Source organism: Belonocnema kinseyi, chromosome 4 (assembly GCF_010883055.1).
Source record: "Belonocnema kinseyi isolate 2016_QV_RU_SX_M_011 chromosome 4, B_treatae_v1, whole genome shotgun sequence".
NCBI classification, from domain to species: Eukaryota; Metazoa; Arthropoda; class Insecta; order Hymenoptera; family Cynipidae; genus Belonocnema; species Belonocnema kinseyi.
The window spans coordinates 50,206,217-50,225,580 of record NC_046660.1 but is presented as its reverse complement, the minus strand read 5'-3'; the positions used below and the strand labels follow the sequence as shown (position 1 = coordinate 50,225,580).

Below are 19,364 nucleotides of genomic sequence, written 5' to 3'. Positions count from 1 at the left end.
CAATCTTATGAAGAACATAATAAACCGATGCAGTAATATGGAGATTAAATCAGTATTATGGCTAATTTCTAAAGCAAAAACAAAATACAAAACTTAAATTAAATATTTTAAAATAAACTGTTAAGTATTAAACTGTTTTTTTTTCATAGTAAATTTATTTTCATTTTCCTAAATTCGGCAGACTTAGCAATGCGGCTATCTTTTCTGATTTCATAAATCAAGTTAAAAATTTAGTGATGTGCTTGATTTTATACTGAAAACATCCTTAATATTTTTAATAAAAAAATGATGTGTCGTTTATTGCCAGTATTGTAGAGTAGTTTATGCATATAAAATATTCCCTAAATCTTACTTACACAAATTTTTACGAAATAGAAGTAATAAAGAATATAATATTAAAAATCAATCATTTATTTTTTATTTACCTGCATAATTATTTAAATTTGTATCATTTTACAAAAAATATGTAAAAATACCTTATTTTTCTTTGCTTTGCTAATATTATTAGCCACATTTTCTTAATTTCTTGTTTCCTTACTACCTCCAGTTGGAGTTTCTGGCAAACTCGACATTTTATTTTCTAATTAATCATTTTCAATATTTATATTCTCAGTTGTTATTACTAAAAATTCCAAATCATATTTTGTCATAGAAGAATGTTTTTCAATGAATGTCCAAACATTTGTATTTTGTGATCCATACATAGAACAGAATTCACTATTTGATCAAACTAAACTTCGCAGGGTATATTACTAGTAGTCAAGTATGGGAAAAAGTTTAGTAATAGTCCATACCTAGATTTGCAATTACGAGGATCTGTACATGAAATGACTCAGATAATGCAAGCAAACACTGTATTTCATTTTAATACTTCAATTTAAATTATTTTTAGAAATTTGCATACGAAAATCAAATATTCACACTGTCTAATCCCTGCCGTCTGCAGGCAAATTTTTAAAAGAGGCATCTGCATTTGCTTGCGACGGTTTACTGTCGAACTGTTTCTCCCAATCCTCGTGCCCTTCATAATTACACACAAAATGAACTTCACGTTTGTTTAGTGGCTGGGGAGGTCTAACATTCGACTTGTCTTCTTCGGCTAATTTTATTGTCCTCACTTTACGTATCTGAAAGAGAAAAAATGCGAATACAAGATAATAGTATTAAACCAAATGTCAGACTGATTTGCGCATATATTTTAAAGAAATCTAGATTCTTACTAGGCTATCGGCAATACCAGTATTAGAATCCATTATGAACCAAGACACAGATTCTGAACAAGGCGGATAATCTAGCGAGCCTTCGTAGTAATAAAAGGGTAGCATTCTACTAGGCTTATCAAAAATACTTGCGAAGCGGAAAGGGGTTATCTCTGCTGTTGAATTTGGAGATCGCACCTTATTAATTTTTTTTTCCAGGTTGTCAAACAAAGGTTCGGCAATACCATATCCCTCCTGAAATTTTACGATTGTGTCAATAATATAGGATTTTGCCTTCAGACAAACTCTGTTTTGTGTTTTCTGTTATTTTTGTAGAAATGTATTTTTTAAATATATTTTTATAACTTGAAGGTATTTCAATAGATTTTAAAAAGTTTAGAGTATTTTTTTAACTTCCAAGGAATTTTCAAGAGTTTTAAAAGAGTTTCGAGGGATTTTAAAATATTTAAAATAATTTTTAGTATTTACAAAAAGATTTATATTACAAATATTTAGTATAGCATTTTTCTTTAAAACAGAGTTACATTGCAGCCCCACAAAAAAGTTCCCGTTATAGAGGACAAGGTGACCTGCTTCAGTCATTTTCAGTCAGTGGAAAAACTGTCGCAGGACATTATCTTCAGTTTGTGTTCAGTCACTTAGTGTTTAGACTATGCGCGGCCAGGCGTTACGAAATTTCGAAGTAAGAAAAAAGGAAGCATTTATCTTTCGAAAAGCCATATAAGCTTTTAGGCGAACTGAAATCAGGTGACTCAAAACAGTCTAGTTTGAAGAATGCTTGGTTCGGCCAAGAAGTTTATCAATCTTAAGAAGAAAAATCTATCGAAGTTCGCCTTAACAGCTTTTAAAATAATGAGTTGAATTGTTATGTTTTTGAATAATGATAACATTTACTTTAGAATGCGTAATTCTAAAATCTTTTAATTTAAAAATTTTCTACTTTAGATTTTATTTTTAAGCTGATATTTTTAATTTAAACAATTTTAAAGTTCCTTAATTCACTCTTCAATTTAGAGCATTGAAAATAATAACATGGATTGATATTGTTGGAATTCAATCTGATATTGTTATGGTTCCATAGTTTGAGAACCAATTTAAACCAATTTGCCAGGAATGAGTCCCCGTCTTGTGATGTTTCTTTTATTTTTACTCTAGTTTTACCAAAGTTCTATTTTCCTTTTATAATTATTTCTAAATTTTAATCATTCAATGTTTCTCCTGCAACTTATGTTTATTTTATATATTTACTTGCATGCACTATATTTTCATTTTTTCTTTGTATATATTTGCTCTAGTTATTCTCCGTGATTTTATATCTTTACTTTAGTATTTCTACTCTCCAGATTTTATATTCTCTGTAATTCTATTTTGGATATCGCCACTTTTGGAAATTTTATTTTCGGCAATTTTATTGTTATTCTTCGCATTTTTGTAAATTTTGTAATTTTCGATTTCGTACCGTGTACGAAATCGCTACGAGCGTTTCAAAATTCAAGCTGCGCGCTCAACTTTGAATAGACTCGGATGGACGGGGCAGCTGCTACGCCCCTCCATCAGCGACGCGAGTGGCTAAGAGCACCGGGCCAATCGCTGACCGGACCGCCTCTCGTTTGGCGGAAATACTAGCGGGTGCGTGAAGGTGAAAGTACGCAGATTCGATGAAGGCGGCTGGCGCACGTTATTGCTAAGTGAAAAGTTTGGACTATACAAAAAGTGCATCATAGTGATAGTCTAGTGCAATGACCTTCGCATTTATGCTAGTGGAAACAAGACTTGAAAATTCCTGACAAGTGGGGCCTCAGGTCTGCTAAAAGACCTAGGAATGATTCTGAACAACCGACAGCGATGTCTCTGAGAAATCGGTATGAATTCTTACAGAACAGTGATGTGTGTGATGAGACTAATATTAATCAGGATGAGAAACAGGACGTAGCAGCAAAGGTGTAGGAAGAGAAGTGCAACGCAATCTCTGGAAAGAAGAAGAAGATGCCACCTATAATAATCTCTCATGAGTTGGATGATTATTCAGGATTTGTCGCAACTTTAAAATCCTTCATAAAACGCGACCCGAAACTCCACTTGAGGATGACTTTAACCGGTAGGGAGTTAAATGTCACAAAATTACAATCCTGAAGACTCAGACTAAGGGCGAGCTTCCCACAGATCAACCCATCTATCTAATAGACTTTCCACACAACACGGATCTTAAAAAGGATAAGGAGATCCGCTACCTGTCTTATGTACGAATACACTGGGAACGGTATAGAAACAGGAGAAAGATCACCCAATGTCATCGATGTCAGCGATTTAGATATGGGACTACATACTGCAGAAACACTCCCAGATGCATCAAGTGCGATTTAGATCATCTAACAGTTACATGCAAGAAGACGAAGGAAATTCCTCTTAAATGCGCAAACTGCGCAGGGCTGCATTCGGCGTACTACTCTAAGTGTCTAAAATATCTCAAACAATTGGCCTAGGTGGAATCCAGACGTAAGCATGTGCACGATAGACAACCGCAAAGGATCAGTATTCCTGTGCTAACAAAAACCAACTTTTCTGTTCTTCCTACTGTCAGGAGACAGGTATCTGAGCCAGCGACAACGTGTACTACAAGGCAAAATCTACATGATACTGAGAGAAGACATCAGGGACAAGAACTTCAAGATCTGCAGGAATAAATGACTGAAGTTAGAAGACTGAATCAAATATATGATATAGGTAAGATGTTAGAACTTGTTAGGGAACTAAATCATAATTTAAGTCATGGTAATAACGATTTAGAGATACTTCAAACTTTTTATAGAATTTTAACCAAGAATGGCTGTAAATAATTTTAATATTAATTAATTGAAAATGGGGCATTGGAAAGCTAATGATTTGCGTGAAAACCAAAGCGAACTTAAGCAATTTATTGTTGAAAATAACATTGACATAATGCTCTTAAATGGAACAAAATTAAAACGTGGTGTAAAATTTAAACTCTTTGGGTACGAATCTATCCGAAAAGAAAGAAGCGATAATACCGTAGGCGGTTGGGTTATGATCATTGTCAAAAGTGTGATCCAGTATCATGAAGTGTTAATAAGCACTAACAGCCTTGAAGCCGTAAATATTAAACTTAATAGTGGGTTAGTAATCGTTCCAGTTTACGATCCACCCAAGGCAAAAATTTCTAATAATGATCTTTGTCTCTTGAATAAACTAGGGGAAAAACTACTTATTTACGGTGATCTAAATGCAAAAAATACTTTTTGGAATTGTAACAATAATAATGATAATGGAAAGATAATTCTGGATTTTGCTATTAATAAAATGTACAAGATGCTTGATCCTAATGGCCATACTTTATATCCTTATAATAAAGGCACCCCTAGCACGGTTGACATAGACTTAGCTAAAAATATTAAATGTGACATTGAACTAGAGATACTGGATGAACTTAACTCGAATCATCTCCCCATCATAATTATGTTATCTAACTCTGTCAAAATTATTTGTCTAGAGCAAAAATTTCTTAATTATAAACAGGCTAGGTGTGCTACGTTCCGGTAGTCTGTCAATAAAAACCTCAATATTAATAAAAAACATCAATTCCGAGTTCGAATTAGATAATAGCATTAGCACCTTGGTGGTAGTAGTCAAACATGCGATGGTAAAATCTATTGCATTTACTAAAGGGTGTGGAGGGAAAGCAATGTATATCTTGCCTCCTGAAATTAAAGATTTTGATTCAAACTAGAAACCAATTAAGAAATATGTGTAAAAGAAACCATAGCGATGAAATTCGTAAAATTGAAAATAGACTCACAAATACTATCAATAAAAAATTGCAAAACATAATAATAAAAAATGGAATTGAAAGCCTAATACCCTTAACCCTCAAAATAGTTCCATATGAAAAATTACTAAATGCTTTTTAAAAAATAATATGCAACCTATACCCGCCTTGAGGGATGAGAACGGACTTGTTCATTGTGACCCTGATAAGTCCAACTTATTAGTGAACATTATGAAAAAGTCCATTGCATGATATCTGACATGGGGGACACTGCTATTGAGGATATTGTCATTTCTAGGTGGCATGAATTAGCCAACCCAAGAATTAATGTAGAAGTCATCGATCTTTCCTCCCCTGAAGGAATTAAAAAGATTGATAAGAGAATAAAACCCACAAAAGCACCGGGTCTGGATGGTATTCAGAACATTGTATTACAAAATTTTCCTAAAAAAGCCGGGAAAGATAAAAAGTTACCAGCCAGCTACCGACCAATCAGTCCGTTACCCACAATTAGCAAAATGTTTAAGAAAGTAATATACAACATAATAATTGGCTATGAAACTAAGAATAAAATCTTGATAACTTTATGGGTTTTTACACAACTTTTCACCCGATACTCATAACAGATTTAATTCGATCATGGTAAATAATTAGAATAGTAAACGAAATCAAATAGATTATTTAATAGGATAAAATTTCTCATCGAGAAATGGCTGCCTCTTCAGTATTCATCTTAGACCTTATTGTATAATATTTTCATGTACAAATCCTGGTTCATATTAAATAAAGATTGTTAAAAAGCAAAAAAGCGAAAGTACGCACTCTTATATTGGCTTCAGTTGTACCATTTTTTGAGAATAAACGTGCTTTCGAATTCTAAAAATAATTGCAGCCTTCCTCTCTCTTTCTCCTTGCTCTCGCAAGTCCTCTTCATCCACCAACTCGCTCACTTACTCATTGACCAGAATCGGTAAGCTCTTAGTTGCTCCGCCCGCAACTAAGTCGGTAAGCTCTTAGCTGCTCCGCCCGCTCTCCTTTTCTTTTTCAGAGGTCGGTAAGTTCTTTGCAGCCCCGCCTCGATCGCTTTACTATCTCTCTACACTCTTCTGTGTCGGTAAGCTCTTCTAGCAGCTCCGGTAGGCCTCTCTTTCTATCTTTCTTAGGCCGGTAAGCTTTTCGCAACCCCGATTGCCTTTAGCTATAGTTATTTCGGGGACCGGTTAGCCTTTCTTGCGGCTCCGATTGTCTCTGCTTATTCTTTCATCCTTTTCTCTATCCTTCAACCAGAAGTATGTCTGGAAAGACCAAATCTTCCTGTCCCGGCCAGCGCACGTGAAACCACTGCCGCTTAGCCGCTTCAAGTCGGTCTTCCGGTGAAAGACTACCGTCTCTCTCCCTTATCCTCCTCCGCTTCCAATCCCAAGGCCATAGTGCGTTCTGTGGTCCTCCTTCCCAGCACTTACAAGCTTCACCTCATCCGAGGATCGCTTCCAGCCCCAATCAGCAGTAGCCAGAAGTCGTGGTAAAGTAGCCTCTGCCCAGGAGGGTACAAACAACTCGCCACGCCCGAGAAGACACCGGCGAACTTGTGGTGAGAAGCCTCTGCCCAGGAGGGTACGACGGCTCTCCACACTCCTTCCGCCTAGCATCCGTGCAATAGACGAGTCACACGCACACCATAGACCTCAACACAATCGCCCTCCACTCTTCCACCTCCTTTAGATCCAGTCGGGTCACAAACCTACTCGTAACACCCCGGCTTGTATCAATATTTGAACTCTCTAATTTATATAAGTCGAAAATAATTAATTTCATTTAAACTTCTTTAATTGAAGTGTTACTACCTTCCATTATATGCGTGTAAATATTGAGTAATATAATACAAAGTTCTTTAATTAAAAATTTTCAAAGGTTAATTTTAAAAGTTTCAAATTCAAGAGTTCCACTTTGTGCGCTTTAATTTTTACTTTATTTTTTATTAGTATGCATGGAAAATGCTTAGCCCCAGAGTTCGATTTTTAAAAATTTTATTGACCGTTGAAAATGTTTGCGAACTTAGAAAGACACGGGAAATAACCGGATATTTTGTTCTTAAATTGAAATGGCCACCCTAAAACATACACGTACATACTTAAAAATCAGTATTTTTATAAAGTTTGATTTTTTAGTACAAATGCTTTCACGTTTATTGTGACATTATAAAATCAAAATTGAAAAAATACAACAAAAAAATGTTCAGAAGAAAAGAAGACAGAAATTATTCAAACAGCCCTGATTGCTTATGGTTTGCCGAGTCTCGAGATAGTACGGAGATGAAGGGTATCCCCCAAACGACTTCTAAAGCGGGACTGCAGTGTATTACATTTTTTATTCTTTCAAGTGTTTTTACAAGATTTTTTAAAATTCAGGACTAAATTTTACAAAAAAATGTGGGTACATTTTTTATTTTATTTTTTATTATTTAATATTTACGTTAATACAAACGGTGAAAAAGTGTCGATTTTTTTAATGTCATTTTTTATCTTTTAGACAACATTTTTCTTATACTTCTCGTCCATTTTATTTAATGCACAAGAGTATGTGAAAGATAAAAAATCGTTAAATTCTATAGTTAATTTTCATAGTTATTTGTTTATTTTATACACTAATTATGAAACAACTGCACATTTTGGGCGTTTTTAAGCGAAAAATACTTTTTTTCCTGACCTTCCTAAAATTATATTTCCAATGGTGGCTTCTTACAAAAATTTTGCCACCCATAAATATTTGTTTATTTTATAAACAACTAATACAAACAAATGCACATTTTCGGCGATTTTAAGCAAAAATAAGTGATTTTTTTCACCTTGATAAAATTATTATGCCAATAATTTTTCCCGAAAAACTTTTTGCGACCTAATAATATTCGTTTATTTTATAAACGAATTATATCAAAACTGAACATTTTAGGCGTTTTTAAGCGAAAATCAATCGTTATTTCCTACATTATTTTTCAAATTATATATTAATAATAACATTTTCAGAAAAAATTTTGGTATTATTTATTATGTATGTATATATATTTGTTATTATTTTTGTGCGATTCGTTCATTTTATAAACAAATTATATAAATAAATGTCAATTTTAGACATTTGTGGACAAAAAGAAGGCGTTTGTCATCGTATTTATGTTGAGATAAAAGTTATATATAGAATGTGTATTTTTCATTTAAATTGTATATAAATTTTATGAATTCTATTTTTCTACGATATTTCATCTAAAAAACGTTTCCAATATTATTTTAACAAGGCTAAAAGAAAGAAGATAGTTTTTCTGACTATAAAGACCTTCAGTGCGTAGTTTAAAAGTAAATTGTTATAAATTTTAAGAATTCCATTTTATCGCAAAATTTTGTCAAAGAACATCATCCACAGTATCATTTTCACCAGACTAGATAAAAAAAAGATTTTTTTGCCTATAAAAGCTTGGAATTTGCATTTGTTTACCTAATTCGTTTTTGAAGTGAATTAATAGTAAGACATTACACAATTTCATCTAGGCAATTCATTGTCAATATAGCTTAAAAATAATGAAAATAAAATAACTTATTTCTGCCTATAAATATCTGCAATGTACATTTGTTTATAAGCTAAACAATTAGCGATATTTAGCAACATTTTTCTATAGAACATCATTGGCCGTATAACATCAAATATAATATGAACAAGATCAGATGAAAAAACGATAACTTTTTCCTTAATAAAGCTTTATATTTGAATTCATTAAGATAATTCATTTATAAAATAGGCAAATATTAATTCATGGTGACATTTTGTCATTAAACATCGTTATAAATATAATTTCAGCGAGGTCAGAAGAAAAAGTGACTCCTTCATTATGACTCCAGCAATCGGCTGAACTAGGATTTCTGATATATATGCAAAAATAACAAAATGGCGGCAACAAACAAAACAAAACTAAAAAGAGTGAATTTATTTTCTCAGTTTTTTTGCAAGAAAATATAGATAAAATAAAATTTTTTCTAAACTTTTAGTTCATCCGGTTGCTGGAGTCATATTAAATCTAAAGCTGTTTAATTTTTTGATTTTAGTCCGCCCATTCTCGAGATTTTTACAACAGCGCCAAACTACAGATTTTTTTAGGAGTTGACTTTGACTGACGTTTTTTTGTATAAAAAGTCAATCAAGTAAATGAAATTCTTTTAAAAATGTATTTCAAGAGTGTATTAATTAATCCTAATAAACCCTACATCGATATAATTATTAACAATTTCAGAAAAAATTCGCAAAAATAGCTTTATTTTTAAGCGTTTCACAGTAGAATACTGCCTTAAAAAGCATCCAAAATGTATATTTTTTTATATAAATTGTTTATAAAAGAAACAGTTATTGATGGGTGGTAAGATTTGTTTTAAAAAAACGTTGTTGGTAATATAATTTTTGCAAAGACAGAAGACAAAGCGGTTTATTTCAGCTTCAAATCGCCCAAAATGTGCATTTGTTTATAAAATATACAAATATTAATAGGTTGCAAATTTTTCTTCAGAAAAATTAATTGGCAATAGAATTGTAACAAGGTCAGAAGAAACAAGCGGCTTCTTTTCACCCAAAAACGCCCAAAATGTACATTTGTTTATATAATTGGTTTATAAAATAAACAAATAACATTTAATTTCAAATGTTAATGATCAGGTATCATTGTCAAGATTAAAATAACCGATTTAAGAGCAGAAATTTTTTGTTTGAAAAATAGAAAATGAAATTAAAAACATTGAAATTTTGTCCCTGTTTGTGTTGACATAAAAATGGATTAAGCAATAAAATAATAAATTTACTGTCGCTATTTTATGAAAAATTTAGTCATGAATTAAAATAAAATTCTAAAATCGATGCACAATTGCGTTTTAAATGTCATTTTGAACTTCTTTTTTTATATTAACCCACTGTGCGCTTTCAAGACGGTTTATTATCGCGCTGAGTAGAAGTGAAACGTTTTTGTTTGGTCAGACGTTAGTCCAAAAAAGTTAATCTAGCGCTATTCAGTCAGCATTCTGAAAATCTATTTTAGATTTTCAATGTTTTCAATTATTTCAAAGACTGCTAGATGATAAGAGAAAAAAACTTTGCTTTTATTATTTTTGAAATATGCGAAAAATATTTCTATTTAAAGGTTAGAGACATCTTTAATCCTGATTAGCTAGCCAGCATTGGCCTAGGGGTCTGAAAATGCTGACTAGACAATAAGGAGAAAAATGTTTTTTTCTTATTGTTAATTTTTCATATTGGTACTTTTAAACTCCTGGTCCTTTTTTTTGCACGTATCCAAACAAATATTTGGGATTGATATTAAGAAAATTTTTTGATCGTTAAGGATCACGCAGCACCTTCTGGAGCCAGAAAAGGCGGAATTGTACACGATAAGTTTACACATGGTACAACTTATTGATGGAAAGTATTTTATTTAATTAATTTGCACTTCTTACCCGAAACACCGTGAGCCCCATGCTAAATACGACAAGACCGCCCTTTTTCGATTCAGCTTTCTCAAATGACTTCAAATGTTCTTTATAAAAAAACATTTTCATTTCCATATCGTACCTATTGAACAAAAATCATTGTATGAAATTTATTATCGAATGTTTTTTTTTCAGTGTTAGCGACAACAAAAATATTCAGATAGAATTTTTGACTTACGTCATTCGATCTTGTTCTGCATTTGGCGAAGCTTCAAAGGCTATCCACTTTTTATTCGTGAGAATAAAAGAAGAGAGATCTTTGTTATGATTTTCAGTAAAGGCTCTATTAATAACTCCACATGAATTCATATTTTTGTGAAAGTTTTACTGATTGATTTGTAAATCGAATTTTTGACTGATAAAGGAGGATTTCATAATTTTAAGAATAGAATATTAAAGAAACACGGGATTATTTTACGTCTAAAAGGCAATACGGTGAAAATATTGACTAATTCTTTGGAAATTTTGGTTATAAAACAATTGGCGAATTTTTCTTGTCGATTGTTTTCCAAATAAGATCGGGGTTCTTTATAATTATTTGTAACATGAATATCTGAGGTAGAACCCAGTGGGCACAAAATTTGACGACATCGTTACGACATCTTTACGACATCTTTACGACATCCTATGTTCATGTCGTTTCAGTGTCTTTGCGATGTCGTAAAGTCATCGTCAGATCATACGACTTACTTACGATATCGTAAAGACATCTTAACGACATGGACATAGGATGTCCTAAAGTTGTAAAGATGTTGTAAAGACGTCGCCAAACTTTGTGCCCACTGGAAATAAATTAATATCTCAGTAAATAATCTAGTCTTTCTATTTTCAAGCAACAGTTTGTGTATACTTTTTGTAGATGAAGGGGTCATGACGTAGTCTATTTACAAGTTTCACGATACTGTATTGTCATGGTGTCAATAAAGCTGAAAATACGACAATATCGTGTTCTCTAATGCAATTTTTCTATTTGTCACTCTGTTGTAATTAAAGTAGAAAAAAATCACCACTATAATTAGCAAATCCTCATTAATTCAATTTAGATATTATTCAATAATTTAAAAACATTCACCTTTTTTTGAGCCCAATGAAAAGTGACTTTTTCAAACACATACTTCCCATCAAGGGGTCCACCATAACACTTTGGAGCTTCTCCTGTCCACTCGGCTTTCATTTCCACTTTATTGTACGAAAAGTAAATATATGAATCAAATAAAATAAAGTAGAATTATATGTATAAATTGAAATAAATAATGGTTAATACCAGTGCGACCAGTATTCTTTATGGTTAACTTGTCTGGTAATTTGTTAAAGTCTGTAAGTCTGATTGTTTTCTTGAAATTTGAAAAAGGAGGCGAGCCAGCAGGATTTAAAAGTATGGGAGATTGATGTCTTCCCTTACATTTTTTATATTTGTTGCCCCATTTTTTAGCATCCTTATAGTTCCATGCATCTGTGAGAAACAAATAAAAACGATAAAGCTGTGCAATAAGAACCAATGATCTAAATTGTTACTCTTATTATTTGAATAATTAAAAAAATGAATGCTTGTTCCTTATTGAACAAATTTACAAGTTAGAAATGAAATTAAAATGTTGTGTTTAGCTCAAAAGGAATGAAGCAATATGTTTAAAAATAGTTGCAAAAATATCACTTACTCGTTCCTAAAATAAGGCTAAGAAGAATAGTCGTTATCAAGTGTGGCGTGTTCATTCCGAAGTTTTGGATAATCTTGAATTATCCTAAGAAAATAATATTGTAGCTGTATTTTTAGATTTAAATTTTAACTCTTACTTCTTTTTTTATTCGCTTGAAGATCCAGTAGTGTGAAGAATAAATTGTGAAGTCTACTAAGCAGCTGTTTTATAAAGTTCGTCGTATTCGAAATATATTGATAACATAAGTGGAGCACACGAGGTCAGGTCTCTTTTACGAGGTAAAATTCAGCTCTATTTACTTCGGAGACACATGTCTCGTGTCTACCAACACAAATCTTTACTCAGCTGTAAGAGTGAGACGACAGTTTAGATTGCTGATTGGGAAGGCGTAGTTGTGGATACTCGCTGAAGAAGCTTGTACTAGGTCTTAAGTGGGGAAGCACCATCCCATGACTCTACCTCTTGTAGGAAAAATTGCAACGATTTAATTTTGTACATTCTTAATTAAATGAATTTCTTGGCATACTCTATTTAAAGTTCTACAAGGAACTAATAGAATTGAAATTTCTACTACTATTATTATTATTATTATTATTATTATTATTATTATTATAAAGGCCTTCTATTTATCGGATGCTAGTATGTCGAAGAAAGAATTGAGTCTTGAAAAAATGACTATTATTAGGTCGAAGTTCTAAAGAGCCCATAAAGTGGCCCTCTGTAGTGCCTAGCTAAGCCCCTTGTAAGGTCCTCATAGGCCTTACAATAGTTTTCTCCCTTATTGCCCTGCAAGAGAATAAAATTTTTTTTTTCAATTGAGTTTAATTTAGAGTCATTAGCGCTTATACAAAATAATATATTATATACAGAACGTCTTTTGCTTAAGTAATAAGTTCATTATAAACGAAATTTTATTTTATACTTATTACTTTAGATTAAAGACGCTTTGTATATAATAATTGTAAAGAAGTCTAAAAATTATCAAAGATATATTATAAACTCTCTTATGTCATCTTGAATGACGTTCATTCTCTATGTATGTTAAAAGAAAAAAAATACGATTAGGTGGTTTTAGCCTCAAAAGCGCCACGTGAAGAAAACGGGTTCGTCTTAAGTCGAAAAAATCACACCTTCTATTTAGAAAAAATTTTAAACCGTACTTCCTAATTTTCTGAATGTTAAACATAAATTAGAAAATAATACACAAGTCCGAAAATAGTCAGGGTTTTATGCGTACTATGTTAAATTGTGTGCTGGCAAACGCGAAATGACGTCGAAGGGTATCAATGAATCATGGAACGGAACATAACAGACGGGATCTGAATGGTTCTATAATGTAGTTAGCCAATGAGATGACAGGAATTACTGCGAAATTTCGCGTGAAATTACAAATTGAAAGTCTTATTTTTCTGTTTTTTCTTGCAAATTAATTGATTCGTCGTGTTTTTATTAATTGATTCGTCGTGAAAATTTCTATTTTTCTTGTAGAAAACTCAATTAATGGGTTAAAAAGATAACTATTTGCCTGCATATTGAACTGCTTTCTTAGAAACTTAATTTCGTATGTATGTGTGTTTTTTGAATAAAATTATTTCATCTGCTTCAGCTAAGCCTTTTCAATTTTTTTTCGGTTTAGGATAAATGCAGTAGAGAGTGAGTTTCTTTGCATACTTGATAACAAGCCCATAACTGAAAATTTCATTATTCCACCCCGGATTGAAAATGTATATATTTTATTTAATAATTCTCTATTTGGTCAAAGAATATAACTATTCAATTGAAAATGCAACTATTTTCAAAAAAGGTCAACCTAATAGTTGAAAATTCATTTCTAGGTAGAGAATGAATCTTACTTGGTTGCAGAATTCTTATTAGGATTTATTATTGTTTATAACTATCTTTTTGGATTGAAAATTAAATTTTTTACATAGAAAATTATTTTTTCGTTTAAAAATTCATATTTTGATCGTGAAAACTCGATTGAAATCTTTTTCAACAGAAAATTTAACTATTTTTCCGAAAATTTATCCTTTTGATTTAAAACTTCATCTGTTACTAAAGAAATTTTATTTTATTATTTTAATGAAAATGTAACTATTTGGTTAAAAAACATTATTCTTTGCTTGAGTATTCAACTAATTTCTTTAAAGGATTTGGTTAAATTAGTTTGTGAATAAACAAATTTTTATTAAAGATTTATATTGTTTTTTTGTTTGCTTAAAAAATCTTTTTTAATAGAAAATGGAACTTTTCCATTTTTTCCATTTTTTTAAGAATAATATTTTTTAGTTGAAAATTCGCCTTTTTTGATAAAAAAAAGTTTTTAGTTAAAAATTTTATTTTTGTTGTTGAAAATTCAATTTTTGTGAAGAAAATTTGTCTTTAGTTTTAAAGGTTCAATGATTTAGATAAAATTTTATTTTTTTTGGTGTGAAAAATCTTAAAAATGCAATTACTTTGTTCTAGTACTATGTTAAAAAGCCATCTTTTCTAGTAGGAAAGACATTTTTTCTGTTTAAAATCAAATTAAAGACTTGAGGATTCTACATTTCTATATAAAATACTGTTTTATTTTGTTTATAAAATATGCTATGTTAAAAGTATTGCAAGATTAAAATGCTGGTATTTGAATATTAATGATTGGAAATGAAAAATTGTCCAATGAAAAATCAGAGAAATGTTTGCACATTTTAGAAAAGTTGTAACTTGACCATCACTTAAAAATTTAATAATTCCATATTTCTAGCACGTAGGTATGCTTTTTTCAAAAATACAACTTTTACCAACTATGCTAATGAAATAAAAGAAAACATTTTTTTGTCCATTTTATTGCGCATATCAAACAGGATCTAGATTTCATGCTAAATATTTGGCTAGAAGCAAAAATGATTAATTATTTATACGTGAAAAGGTTTTTATAAACTTAATATATTTGAAACATGCGAGTTCACTCGGGAGAAGAAATAAAGACTAAAGAGTCACAATTTTCAACTTATAAAACTGGATTTATTTATCCAAAACCCAAAATCATAAGATATAAAACTTAGTATAAGAACTGTTTGAGGATAAAATATTTGAATTCATGCTCGAAGGTTTTTTTATGTATTTCAAAGTAATATTATGTATTTCTTTCGTACAGATAAACAATCGTGTAAAATCCTATTTAAGGATGAAAATAAAATAACTTTCTTTCGTTCGAGTGTTCGTTCACAAGTCAGACAAGGTTCAGAATTTTTGTCCTACAAAAGATTGGATCAACAAGGAAAAAATCAACTCGAGCTGTTCCTTACTATAGCAGGAAAATAGGGTAGGTTGGGGCGAGATTAGTATATGGGGTAAGATGAGTCACTTAATTTTCTCGTAGATTATCGTTTATTGTGTAAATATTTCGTATTAATATCACGAAAAACATTATCGAACTTCTTTTTTGAAATTTTTTTGCCTAATATTGAATAAATCTAGAAAAAATGAAAGTAAAAATTGTAAGACATGTATTCTGCTATTTTGCATTTGTTTAGAAGGTCCAAGAATCACACAAAATCGCATATTAGATGTTTTTCCATTGGTTATTTGGATAGCTTATTTATTAGAACTCAAATTTTCAACAGATTTATATATATAATTATAAAACCGGAATAGGTGAAATTTCGATTTGACTAAAAAGTGTCATATGGGGCGGAATGAGCTACTGTTTTGGGGCGGACTGAGCCACCTCTTCCTGTACATTAATCTAACCTCTTAATGCAGCAGTCAGTACGTTAGAATGCAATGTTGCGTATTATAAGACTGTGCAGGGTGTTAATAATGTTGTAAACGTATAAAAAACTAACCTTTTCGGGAAAAATTCTCAGAAAAAGTATGACAGCAGCAATGTTATAGGTATGATAAAATAATATAAGTTGCTGTCAACCAGAGGAGAGAGCACTGTTTTCCCAACATGCAGTAAGGACGTTTTCGTTTACTATGTAGTCATAGGGAATAGAATTATATAAACTCTAGCATACAATGCAACCCGTCTTTCATTTGTGTAATGCAAAAAACTACTATATAGGCGATTTTAGTTCGGTTTCCAAATCTCCCGCGCTCGAGATCTTGCGCCGATTGGTCAAAGGCTTCGAGACTCAGAAGACGTACGCAAAATATACGTATAACCAAATTCTGAAAAAAGGTTATGTTCCCCAGGATTCACCGCGCATTTCATATAAATAATTAGTTACGAATTAAAAAAAATGTAACACAACATTAAAATTGTTCAAAAATACATTCGGAGGTGCATTAAGTACTTTCTTAAAAATTGGAGTTGGTTTGCACTAATGTAACGGCACGTGAGTTATATTTGACATTTGACAAGTGTCAAAATCGTTTTGTACTTCGATCTTAATTAATTAAATAAATTGAATATCTGCAGATTGTACGTAATTAATTGGTGATAATTTCTGTTGTTTTGCTTATTGAATTAAATATGGGAATCAAACGCTTTTGACTAGCTTCAACGAAGATTGTAATTCGTAAGATTATAAAAATTGCAACGATAAATCTGAGATTCAAATGAGGAGAGGTACGAAGCGACGAATTATTCTTATAAACTGGGTATTCAGCGACATTGAAGATTTCGTCTCCGATACTATAGAATGTTAAAGTATACATTTTTTGTGATATTTGACTTAGAAATTATAAAAATTATCAGCTGAAATCTTCAATATTAACTCAGCTTCAGAATAGACCTTTTTATCCTAGAGGTCGACAGTGCGCACGTGCCAGGATTTTACGCCATTTCCGTATTTTTCGAACTGCTTTGAGTCGAAATGTATGGAAAATATTGTAAATAAAAATAACAACGAAAAATAAATGTGTTAATATATCAGAGTTTAAAGAAAACAAATTTTTAAGTGTATTTAGAAAAAAAAACTGCGAAAAGTGTGGCGAGCAAGCCCGTTATTTACATTTGTTGACATCTGTCGTCTTCAAAAAAATGTTTTAAAATCCGAAAAAAATCACAAAAGATGTTCCAGGAGCAAAATTAGTGCACAAATCGGTGGAAGAGCGCAGTGTTAAACAGCTTGAACGATGGATAAAATATAGGAAACTATCTTTAAAAGGAAAAAAAGTGATTCAGTAGAAAGGTTAGTTGAGGTTGTGTTTGGCAGGTATTAATATTTTCTTTCTTTGCTAACATTTGCTTACATATTAAATGAAGCATTGTTATTGGGGTTTCGAACCACCTAAATTTGTTGATAACAATAAAATCTATTTAATACTTTCACTTGAGAACGCAAAGCTATTATATTTATGTATTTATAACCAGTTTATATGAAAGAAGGAAAATTTGTTAGTACATTCCTTCTACCAGGAGATCACTAACCAATGGCTTTTTATTGTCTAAACTTGAAAAAGAGAAGTAGAAAATATAATATTGTGTTATTTTATATTTTTGTGAATATTACATATTTACTCAAACAAAGTTCTAAACTGCAAATCTTGTATAAAAGAAAATATTTATACCTGCCATACAAAACCTCAACTATCCTTTCCACTAAATCACGTTTTCTTCCTTTTAATGGTGGTTTTCTACATTTAGGACATAATTTCAGCTGCTCAATACTGTTCTCTTCTACTGATTCGTGCACTACTTTTGCGTCTGGAACATCATCTTCCGTGAGTTTCGCCGAATTTTTTATCATTTTTTAGAAGATGACAGGTGCCAACAAATGCAAATAATGGCCTTGCTCGCCGCACTCTTTGCACTTTTTTCACCTTTTTTTGAATAGACTTAAAAATGCTCTACCTTAAAAATCTCTGTTTTTACGAATTAATTTTTGGTTGTTGTTTTTATTAACAATATTTTCCATACATTTCGACAAAAAACTGTTCGAAAATTACGGAAATGACGTAAAAATTCGGCATGTGCGCACTGCCGACATATAGAATAAAAAGGTCTATTAAAATGAGCCATGGCCATATAACGGAATTTTCAAGAGTTTCACCACTCAGTGTTTGAGTATACACCATATTACAAAACATTAATAAAGATTTCCAAACGTTTCAAAGATTTAAAAATACTTAAACGGATTTTGAACATTTTATAAAGGCGTGTTTATCAGATTTTAAATATTTCGTAACAATTTCCCAAAGAATTTTTAGGTTTTAAAAGATGTAAAGGGTTTCAAAGATTTTGAAAAGGTTACAGTTTACCAGATTTCAAAGATTTAAAAAAATTTGGAAGATTTGAAACGGTTTCAAAACATTTTAGAAGATTTTTTTTTACTAATTATAGATTTCAAATAATTCAATGATTTCAACGAATAAAAAAGATTTCGCAAAAAAAGATTTAAGAAAAATTTCCCAAAGAAATCACGTCCCTAGAATTTTTGTGAACACATTCTAATATTGTGTTACATTGTTTCTAATTCGTAAATTATTATTCATTTGAAATCCGCGGTGAATCTTGGGGAACATAACCTTTTTTCAAAATTTGTTTATACGTATATTTTGCGCACATCTTCTGAGTCTCGAAGCCTTTGACCAATCAGCGCAAGATCTCGAGCGCGGGAGATTTGGAAACCGAATTAAAATCGCCTGTATAGTTCTTTTTTGCATTACACAAATGCAAGGCGGGTTGCATTGCATGCTAACGTTTATATAATTATGTTCCTATGACTACATAGTAAACGTCCTTACTGTATATGAAATTCAGTGTCATGCAGCAATTGTAGTAAAACAGTCTAGTATTTGGGGGTTTACGAATAGTAGAAATCTTTTACTGAGACAATGTACATGATCAAGTCGGAAAATTGCTATATTTATTTCTATAATATAATTACTGATATATATGTGGATATAATTCGTTTTTCTATTTACTCTTTGTAGTGTTATTTACGATAGAGGTCAGGATTAGTGATTGCATCATTATGAATTAAATACTTTAAATTTTCCGATCCATTTTGGAAAGCTATGTGTAAGATATGTTTTCATTTTAAAATAGTCAAACTTAATAAGGCTCTTAATTACAAATAATATATAATAAGTCATTTAATTAGGTGAACTATGTCGCCCCAATGTCTGACTCATCCCGCCCCAGACATGAGACGATATGAGCCAAGCGCATTTTTTCTTTATTTTCGTTTCTAATTCCGCATATAATTTTTTAGTAACTTTTATCTTGGCAAAATTTTAATTAAAAATATTT

The 19,364-nt window shown here is 31.2% G+C and overlaps 1 protein-coding gene across 1 annotated transcript; it reads right to left on the bottom strand.

The window, feature by feature from the left end:
* Positions 1 to 729: 729 nt before the first annotated feature.
* LOC117171904 (putative carbonic anhydrase 3) lies at positions 730 to 12,425 on the bottom strand. Its single transcript, XM_033359553.1, has 9 exons — positions 12,315 to 12,425; positions 12,179 to 12,262; positions 11,785 to 11,973; positions 11,593 to 11,699; positions 10,699 to 10,745; positions 10,488 to 10,602; positions 1,221 to 1,454; positions 922 to 1,127; positions 730 to 794 (listed from the first exon to the last, which is right to left on the bottom strand). Exons 2-8 carry the CDS (start codon positions 12,231 to 12,233, stop codon positions 927 to 929), a joined length of 948 nt encoding a protein of 315 aa, XP_033215444.1. The 5' UTR covers positions 12,234 to 12,262; positions 12,315 to 12,425; the 3' UTR covers positions 730 to 794; positions 922 to 926.
* Positions 12,426 to 19,364: the final 6,939 nt, after the last annotated feature.

Bases quoted from the DNA above. Each gene is read 5' to 3' on its own strand.
- LOC117171904 (XM_033359553.1), bottom strand. From the start codon at position 12,233: ATGAACACGCCACACTTGATAACGACTATTCTTCTTAGCCTTATTTTA. The intron at 11,974-12,178 runs GTAAGTGATATT...TGTTTCTCACAG, and splicing joins TAGCCTTATTTTAGGAACGA to ATGCATGGAACTATAAGGAT. The intron at 1,128-1,220 runs GTAAGAATCTAG...TTTCTCTTTCAG, and splicing joins CTGGTATTGCCGATAGCCTA to ATACGTAAAGTGAGGACAAT.